This window comes from Trichechus manatus, unplaced genomic scaffold (assembly GCF_000243295.1).
Source record: "Trichechus manatus latirostris isolate Lorelei unplaced genomic scaffold, TriManLat1.0 scaffold00029, whole genome shotgun sequence".
NCBI lineage: Eukaryota > Metazoa > Chordata > Mammalia > Sirenia > Trichechidae > Trichechus > Trichechus manatus.
Window position 1 is genome coordinate 1,193,577 of NW_004443965.1, and position 10,547 is coordinate 1,204,123.

At 37.4% G+C, this 10,547-nt stretch overlaps 1 protein-coding gene across 1 annotated transcript in view; it reads left to right on the forward strand.

The window, feature by feature from the left end:
- The window catches only part of SSBP2 (single stranded DNA binding protein 2), a 319,116-nt gene that overhangs the window by 109,187 nt on the left and 199,382 nt on the right, over positions 1–10,547 (forward strand). The window contains exon 3 of the mRNA XM_004374454.2: positions 5,651–5,712. Within this exon, the coding sequence (XP_004374511.1) occupies positions 5,651–5,712 (62 nt within the window). The remainder of the gene's footprint in view (positions 1–5,650; positions 5,713–10,547) is intronic.

Here is a 10,547-nt window from a genome sequence, read left to right on the forward strand (position 1 = left end):
ATCGTCAAAAACCAGTACAAGCATGACCCTGTTACCATGCACATATATCTTACTCTTTGAAATTATTGCATTCTGTGCTGCAGTATATAAGTATTATAATTTATTTTACATTCACTTTTGGTAGACATACAGGTTGTTTCTAATTTTTATTGTTTCTAACAATGCTGCAATGAATGTGATTTAGTTTTCTATAGGTCAGGGTTCTGTTTGCCTTTTCTTGAACACTATCTCATGCTTTCTGTAAATAAGTAATATCTAGAGTAGTGATTGGCTTGGAGGTAAACAATACCATTTACTATGTAAACATATTCCTTATGTGGAACCATATCTTCCTGTTGCCATGGTGTCAGTGCTGACTCATAGAGATCCTATAGGACAGAGTAGAACTGCCCCATAAGGTTTCCAGATCTCTTCTATAGGAGGTACCTAAAGAAGTGCAGTTCATTTAGTAATTGTAAATGGGTAGCTTTTGTGGTAAATTCAATCTGATGGACCGAAGTTCTAGCTGCTTCTACAACAGACTTGGAATTTAACGTGAGAAAGATAAATTCTACTCTCTACGTAGTAAATAATATTATGAGGATGAAAGTGATCATGTATATTAAGCATTTTGAGTTTCTCTGAGGAATGGTAAGATACAATACTGTTTAAAAGACATATGTATTACCTTCAGTTTCCCTCTCATAAAGGACCATATCAAATATGAGACGTATAGGTAGTGTCCTATAGTCCTTTATCTCTTGAGATAGCTGATGATTGGTTGTGGAAGTTGTGTGAGTGCAGAAGGGAAGATTGCTCAGTAACCCATGTGGTGGAGTAGGACTCATGAGACTGTGAGTTTAATCCCGGTTTCAGCACACATTGAGACTTAATCATACTACTTTAACTTCTCTGTTAAGTCATCTCTCATTTTTCTTCTTTTAATGGAGAATAGTAGTATTTGTTTATTTCAGTCATATTATTCAAGGTCAAGATGAACCGAGTTGAAATATAAGATCACTACTTTGAGAAAACTTGCTTTTCATGTGGCTAGTGTGATTCTAGTGATTAGGAATATTAGTGTGTCACGGTCATTTTCGTGAGGTCCTTTTGCCCTTTCCAGAAAATACATATATATGAAGTCCTCATGTGCCCCTTCCAGAAGACATCAACTAGTGAAAAAATGGTAATAAAGATTGAGAGAATGAGACACACATTTTGACGAAATTGTAACTTTAGCAGGACATCAGAGTTTTATTTTTCATAAACTCATTAAGTGCTTTATTTTTTTATGAACTAAGAAGATATATTGATCAGCTGAAATTATCAGATAAAGGTAGCATAGATATAGAAATTCTTTGTGTTACTTACTACTTAGGAGCATTCAAGTTAGGATCTGGCTTACATTTATATAGCATGTTCTGGTACAGTGTTTGTATTTAGTCTTCCTAACTTCTAGTTTCTTAAATTCCTAAGATTTTTTCCCTTTAGCTCTTTTTAAAAATGGCTATCACATACATAATTTTCTAATCTTTAGTACATTTTCTAGTCTCAAAAATTTGCTTCGTTTTTTGAAAACAAATGTCTACTTCAGTATTCCGATTGTTTTGCTTTTTACTTAGTCAGGAGCTCTAAAAATGCAACAATTTTCAGCAGTTTTAATGGCACTTAATTTTCTTCATGTCTTCCTGAACCTTGCCCTTAAAGAGCTTTTTTTCTTTTTTTTTTTTTTAAGGCCACCCTCTGAGTTCCTGTTTTAGAACTTTCTCCTTAAGTCCTTTTGGGATACCAATTCCCAAATTCTTCCATAGTAGATAGAATTCCTTGAATTTTTATGGAATCTATAATTATAGTTGCTTACTACATGTCATATGAAAGGCCTATGGGCATATTTTGCTGATTGTGATATTGTTAAAAATTTTTTAAATTATTTAATGTGAAAAACAATGGCATATGCTTACACACATAGAAGGTTGTTGGTTTGTTTTTGAGGCCTTTCTTTTTATTGAGACCTTTGTGGATCACCTTATTTAAAATTGTAACTCCCTTCTTAATTTTTTTCCTGCTCTCTCTTTTCTCTCCTTCACTGCTTTGTTCTTCTCCATAGCTTTTGTCAGTGGTTAAGAGCTTGGCTGCTAACCAGATGTTGGCAGTTTGAATCTACCAGCCACTTCTTGGAAACCGTATGGGGCAGTTCTACTGTGTTCTCTAGGATTGCAATGAGTCAGAATCGACTTGATGGCAATGGGTTTTAAATATAAACACAATTAACTTCTTGTTTATTGGAGGTGGTTTGTTTGTTCAGGGTCTGTCTTCCCTACTGAAGTGTAAATTCCCTCAAGACAGGGATTTTTATCTTTTGTGTTTGTTGCTACAGTGCTTAAAACAGGCATAAAGTAAATTTATAAGTTTTATTTGTACTTACTGAGAATTTTTAAATTTGGACAGAAATTACCTTGTTTAAAATTTGTTATTTAAAAAAAAACCAAACCTGTTGCCGTTGAGTCGATTTCAACTCATAGCGACTGTATAGGACAGAGTAGAACTGCCCCGTAGGGTTTCCAAGGAGCTGCTGGTGTATTCGAACTGCCAATTTTTTGATTAGCAGCCAAGCTCTTAGCCACTGTACCACCAGGGTCCATAGTGAACTTCAACTCATCTGAAATGTAAACTGTTGGAAAATTAAAATCATCATCATTATTAACTCTTATTTTATGAAAGACGTATATTTTCTCCCTCCCACCCCCTTAAATCAGGAATTTATTAAAAAACTTAATCCTTAAATTATAATTTAGAGCCTGTACAGATTAAGCCCAATCTCTTTCAGATTTCTGGGTTAGTAGCGTTTAGATGTTCGTGTTGATGTTAATAAATGGTGAGATCCTGAAGTGCCTTTTGATTCACCAAAACAAAAAAGAAGCAAAAACCTCAAAAACTTAATTCTTTTTAGGATGTTTTTAATTATTCGCCTGAATTTGGTATACATTATAACTATCAGTTAAACAGAACACTAAATCCCAAATGATTATTGAAAGTAATTGTGGAAGCTTAATTTTCTGTTTAAATGATTAATTTTTATTTGATTCTCCCATTTATACCAGGATCGTAGAAAATTCTTCCTTAGTCCCAGCTCTGTTTCCTTTTTTTCCTAGTCACATGTATAAGTTGCTGTTCTCCTGTCTTGGTTGCATTTCTAAGCCATCTTAACTTACAAATTTATATACTACCCTGCAGTGCAAAAAATTGCAGAATACATTAACAAGTGTAGGATTTATTATTATTCTTTAAAAAACCTAGTCACTGAAATCTGATGATTATTTAACAGAATTATACCAAATGATTTTTAAAGTATGTATACCGAATTTATATTTCCTTTAGGTATTGGAGCCCTGGTGGTGCAGTGGTTAAAAGTTTCAGCTGCTAACCAAAAGGTTGGCAGTTAGAATCTACCAGTCACTTCTTGGAAACCCTATGGGGCAGTTATACTTGATGGCAGTGGGTATGGGTTTTGTTTTTGTTTTTAGGCATTTAACATTTTGTGAACTGTCAGGATCTTATAAAATACAAGAATTTTAACCACTTAAACTTATTATTATGATGTTGGTGAAGAATATTGAATATACCATGGACTGGCAGAAGAACGAACAAATCTACCTGGAGAGAAGTACAGCCCGAATGTTTCTTAGAAGTGAGGATGATGAGACTTCATCTCATATACTTTGGAAACGTTATTAGGAGGGACCAGTCCCTGGAGAAGGACATTGTGCTTGGTAAAGTAGACGGTCAGCGAAAAAGAGGAAGACCCTCAACGGGAATGAGTGACACAGGGACTGCAACAATGGGCCCAAACATAGCAACCAACAATTGGGAAAATAGCACAGGACAGGGCAGTGTTTGTTGTACACAGGGTCACTATAAGTCAGAACTGACTTGATGGCACCTAACAACAACAGTAAAAAACTTATTTTTATTGTAAAATTCTGTCTCCATTGTGCATCTCCTAACCATCACCACCAGGCTCTTTTACACTATTCTGACTTAAAAAAAAAAACAACCTGTTGCCGCTGAGTCGATTCCAACTCATAGCGACCCTATAGGACAGAGTAGAACTGCCCCATAGGGTTTCCCAAGGAGAGGCTGATGGGCTTGAACAGCTGACCTTTTGGTTAGCAGCCAAGCTCTTAACCACTGTGCCGCCAGTGCTCCCTATTCTGATTGTTTGGCACATCCCTAAGCACTTGAATGTTTTTACATGGAATACCAATAGAATTTTGTGGGTGCTGGTGACAGTGCTGGTAGGATAAATTTTTAGAGGAATGCTGTTCGAGGTAAAGGAAAAATAATAGCAGCTAACAGTTATTAAGCACTTAATACATATCAGGTACTCTTTTAAATGTTTTTCATGTATTAACCAGTTTATTTTTCACCACAACCCTATGAGGTAGGTAATTATTATTATCCCCATTTTATAGATGAGGAAACTGAGGCACAGAAGACTTAAGTAACTTTCCCAAGCTCACACAGCTAGTAAGTAGTGAAGCTAAAGTTTAAGCCCATACTTCATTCTGCTTAAAAAGAATACATTTTTAATATTCTTAACTTATGAGGGGGTAAGGGTTATGTATCAATCAGGGTTCAGACATGATGAATTAAAACCACATTAAGTATTTCAACAGAGAGAATATAATGTAGTGAAATAGCTAAACAGGTAAAGAAGCAAAAATGGAACACTGAGGTAATATAAAGTTATTAATTGCAAGAAGCAGTCGCTAGGGCTGGGGGACCAAAAGGAAGAGGTTGTGGTTATCAGAATACTGGAGGAGAGACCTACTGGGTCTTAGACCTCTAAAGAGAGAGAGCTGCCTAGCTGGTGCTGGTACCTCAAGAGTTCATGGAGGCCTTGGGGAACTGGGCTTCCTATCTCTGAGGAGGGATATTGCCCAACTGTGCTGGTACTTCTGAGGGGGCATGAAGAGGCAGGTTTTGATAGTATGGAAAAAAGCTAGACTGTAACCAGCTGTTACTGTTGAGGTGAATAGCTGCTGCTGGGGCAACCCTGGCAGGAACAGCAAGCTAACAGGAAGGAAGAAGTTCCTTCTCCCCTTTTCCTACTTTCCCTCTAGTGCTTCTCTTAGGTTATGGGACCAACACGAAGCCAGCTGACAAAGGACAGATGTAGTGTACAGAGTCTCGACATCTCAAAGAAGGATGATTTGGAGCCAAAAGACGGTAGCTTAATACTGGCACCAAAAAAACCCAAACCCATTGCCATCAAGTTGATTCCAACTCATAGTGACCCTATAGGATAGAGTAGAACTATCCCATAGGGTTTCCAGGGAGCGACTGGTAGATTTGAACTTCCAGCCTTTGGGTTAGCAGCCGAGCTCTTAGCCACTTCGCCACCAGGGCCCCAGTTACTGGCATAGTGGGAAGCAAATTCAGGATAGTAATGGTAGGCTTCTTCTCTCATAGACTAATCTTGTCCTTAAATTACTATGTAAAATGAGTACATGTAAAATGAGTACTTGTAAAATGTGAATAAAGAATAATATGATAGTGATGACAAACTTATATACTACCTTACTATTTTAAATTGGAAAATATTGCTTTTAATATGTGTGGAAAAAAGTGTTACTAGAAAACTGTTTAATATCTCTTTTATTCATTTTAGATAAGATGGGAAAAAAACATCACATTGGGGGAACCACCAGGATTCTTACATTCTTGGTGGTGGTAAGTATCTTGTTTTATTCTGTTTTTACTAGATTGATGATGCATTCCAGTAGGCCTGCACCATATCTGTTTATGATTTTATGCTTCCCTCTTATTCCTTCTTATTTTCTAAAATTATTTTCTGAAAAGTAGCACTTAAAAAAAAAACAAACCTCAAAATCAGCATTAGTGTTATTTGACTTTTTAAGGTATTACTACTGAGTCATGCTGAAATAGAGACCAGTGTGTACAATCTTCCAATTGTTGATACGATTCCCTTCTCATCTTACAGTGGCAAAGTAAGGATGGCACTTTTTCTTGGTTATCCGATTGTTGAGCTAGCTACAAGATTGGTTTTCTGCAAAGTGGGCTAGCAAGTTGTCATAATCCCAGAGCACTAGATAATTACACAATTTAGCATGCTATTCCAGTTCCTTTTTTAAACCCTTGCTTCTCCTCTTGGAGGCATGGGGAGTGAGAGAAGCAACTCCGGTGAATAATTCAACTGCATTTTCTGTAATAAGCCAGTCCTGTTCAAAAGTAACAACTTGTCACCAAGTAAAAACAAACTCTCAAGAACAAGAGGTGAACAGGTTGCAAATGAGCAGGTACTGAAATAAGTTTATCTTCATTCTCTTGAGATAGAAAAGCATATTCATGAAAAACAGTTGCCTGAGACAGGGCTCAGCAGATACTTAACTAATTGAATGGATTTTGTTTTTTTTTTTTGCCTGGAAAGATGTACCTTTCATACCTTTGTATTTGTTTATATTTCTGCCATGTGGTGGTGGTAGTGTCTTTTCAAGTTTTATTTACTCATAAGGTTTTCAGCATATTTTTCCATTTAAATTTAATAAAGTTTATTATTTATTGCATTCTGTCAACAAATACTTATTGAGGTTCTTGTATGCTAAGCACTATGCCAGATACTAGGGACATACCGGTGAATAAAACCAATACACATCCCTACCCTCTTGATGATTGCAGTTTATTGAGGAAAACAAATAAGCAGTAAAAAAGAAATACCTGTTTTATGGGCAACATCTACAGTACTGTGTAGGCACATACCAAATACACTTCATCTGGTGTAAGAGTCAAGGACGGCTTGTAGGAGGAGCTGGTATCTAAGACAAAGTCTTAACTATGAATAAGAGTTGGCCAGAGAGGCATGAAAAGGCAGAGAAGGAGACTGTTCTGGATAAATTATATCATGTGCAAGGACCTGGAGATGAAAGTTAGGGAGAGTATAGCCTGTAGAAAGAGTAGAACTTCTCTATGTTTGAAATTGAATGGAACTTGATAGCGTGATTAGGGATAAGTTGGATTAGATAAACTGGGAGTTTGAATTTAATCATAAAGACAATACAGTGCAGTTAAGTTTTTAAGCAGGAGAGTAATGTAAGTTAACATCCTAGCAGTATCCCTCTGGTTCTGTAGAGAATGGGTGGAGCAGGAATAAGCCTAGAAGCACTTAGAAGGCTGTGGCAGTTAAGGGATAGAGAATGGCCACTTGCACTAGGGAATATGCAATGAGCAGGAAGAGAAGTGGACAGGTTTAAGGGACGTTAATCTTAAAGTAGAATTGGCAGGATCTGATGATTGACTAAGTCTGGAAAGTAGATAAAGAGACCAGTTTTTTAGGCATACTGAAATTGAGATACATGAAATTCAAGTGGAGGTGTTGAGCAGGCAGCTGGTTATTTGGGTCTGATAGAAAAGAGAAGGCCATGAAAATGGAATTGCACATGAATGAGAAGAGAAGTGGGCCTAGTACAGAACCCTTGCAACACTACCATTTAAGTATGAAGAGGAAAAGGAGGCTACAAAGGAGACAGAAGGAACAACTAAAGAGATAGGAGGAAAACCAGGAAAGTGCAGCGTCACAGAAAACAACGGTAAGGGATTGTTTTGAGAAGGAGGAAGAAAGATCAGTAGTGTTAAATGCAGCTGCAAGGTAACATAATAGCAGCGAATATGCCCTTTATGGATTTAGTAAAAATGACCGATGAGAGCCAGTGATGGGCTAGGAAGCCAGAAGGTAATGGGTTAAGAAGCAACTAGGAGGTTAAACCAGTTGCTGTGGAGTTGACTCTGATTCGTGGCAACCCCATGTGTTTCAGAGTAGAACTGTGCTCCTTAGGGTTTTCAATGGCTATAATCTTTTGGAAAGATTGCCAGGCCTTTCTTCCAAGGTGCCTGTGGGTAGATTTAAACCACCAACCTTTTGGTTAGTAGCCAAGGGCTTAAATGTTTGCTCCACCCAGGAACTCCACTAGGAGGTTAGGAAGTGCGAAACAGTAGACATAGTTCTATCAGGAAGGTTCAGCTGTGAAGAGGAATTAAAGTAGTGATACCTAAAAAAGTGATACCTGAAGGAGTGTTACAGATTTGAGAGAGAATTTTTCATTTTAGATGGGAGAAATGATAGCATGTTTAGTGTTTATGAGAAGGAGCCAGTAGAGGAGAGGTTGAAGATACAAGGAGAGAGGGGATAGTCAGTGATGTAAAACCCCTGCAGAGGCCAGGAAGAAGGAGATCCAGAGCACAGGTTGGGGGAAGTAAGAGGAGAGCACCGTCTCTACCATTGTAGTGAGGAGATATAAGGACGTTTATAGGTTTTATGGCAAGAAATCGTGTTCTTAATTTGATGGCTTTTGTTTTGTCTGCAAAATGGGATGTATGGGATGTGATGTCTTCTGCTGATGTGGTGGTGTTGTGAATTTTTAGTAAAGAGTAGGCTATAAAGAGTTTGAAATAATTCTTTATCGAGTCAGGGAGAGAACTGACTAGGAATATACAAAAAGATTACCAGGCAGTGTTGAGGGCTTACTTGATTGTCGGAGCATTGTGGCACCAGTATGCCCAGCTATGTGACCTTCCCCAGCAGTAATTGGTAGTCCAGGTATATGCATGGAAAAGACATTCCTTTTTTTTTTTTTTGCATTTCTTCAATTAGAAGCATTTCCTGCTCAGTGCTTTACACACTCATCTCTCAGTGTCTTATTTAAAAGAAAAACAAAGGCTATCTGCTGATGCCATTGCACGTGGTCTCCTTGGTACGTTATTTAGTGCCATCATCTTTTTAACCTCGCTCCTGAAAGCATGCCTTACTAGAAGTCCCGTGATGAATGGAACCACACTTGGTCAGTTGTGGTTGTACTTGTGGGTTTCCCTTATTTGTCTCACATACATATGGCAGGAACAGGTGCAGTCTTGGTTCGGAGTTCCTGTATTTGGAACAACGGTTCATTGTAGTTGAGCACCATCATGGTGCTGTTTTCCTGGGGTTTAAGAATGATTTTTTAAAAAAATGTATAATACTATAAAAATCAAATGCTTGTTTTAGGTGGTGTATATTTATGATATCTAGATCTAGACTGTAAATACTTAACTCTTTGTGGAATGTAATTGAGTTCCTTTACTATTGACACCCTTACCTTTTGCATCTTTTCAATTAGGTCTAAAAAGTGGCATAAGAAAGTATTTTAGGAGTCTGTCCCTATTGGATAAGTGCACTAACAGTGAGGATTTTAAGAGTTTTCAATTAGGATACTAATTCTGTTTCTTGCCTTTATTTCTTTTTTACTCCCTTTCTCATAGATTTAACCTATTCCCATACATTAGATGGTGGATAATAGGTTACTGAATACCTTGGCTTTTTACTTCTTTGATCTCAGCTGTCAGAGGTGCAGCTTTTAAATCTGCCATGGCTCTTTACTTTTTCTATGGCACAGTGATTCAGGGGAGCCTTTCCTCCATGGCTTTGGTATTTTAAGTAATTTCATGTGTATTTAGCGGGAGATGTAAAATAAATAAAATATAACCTCATAAATATTTTTAGACTATACTTGTTCAGTTTAAATTTTTTCCCCCCTAAAACTACTACCATACCCTTTGCGATGCCTACTTTGTCTATATAAATTAGTGAATCTTAACAGTTTTGAAGTCATGGGGTCCTCTGAGAACTGATGAAGCTATGAAGCTATGGATCCTTTTTTCCAGAAAAATGCTCACCTGCTCATATTCTAAGCTTTCTTGATCATTGTGTGTAGCCAGTCATTCTTGTGGGCTTTAAATCTAGCAGATGCTTGATCATTTTATCCTAAACTCTTTACAGCTGGGCTTCATAGTCTGTGCTCTAGGTTAGGGATTTAGGATTGTAGTAATGGTTGCCTTTTTATGTTGACCAGGAAAGCTATTGGTGCTGCTGAGGTCCACATGATTAGAATAATGTGTATCCTTCAAGACTTTAGTAGGTGCTTATTGGGTCAAACTAATGGTCCCTGTTGGATGGACCAGTTGCAGTCCTACGAACTTTTTTCACCTCTGTTTTTTATATAATATTTGAAAATGGAATTTCCTTGACATTTAAGCCTATTCACCAAATATTTATAAAGTGCAAAGCTAATCTACCCTTAAGGACTCAGTAGTAGGAGAGATAATTAAAAGTGTTATAAAAATGTAGAACAGAATTCAGATTCACGTAAAAAAGACCAGACTTAATGGTCTGACAGAGACTGGAGGAGCCCCTGAAACTATGGCCCCAGGACGCTCTGTTAACTCAGAACTGAAACCATTCTTGAAGCCCACCTTTCAGACAAAGATTAGACAGGACTATAAAACAAAAAACAATACATGTGAGGAATGTGCTTCTTAGTTCAATCAAATATACCAGACCGAATGGGCAGCTCCTATCCAAAAGCAGGATGAGAAGGGAGGAAGGGACAGGAACTATACAGATGGACACAAGGAACCCAGGGTAGAAAGGGGGAGCATGCTGTCGCATTGTGGGGATTGCAATTATGCCACACAACAATATGTGTATAAATTTTTTTTTTAATTGTACTTCAGTTGAC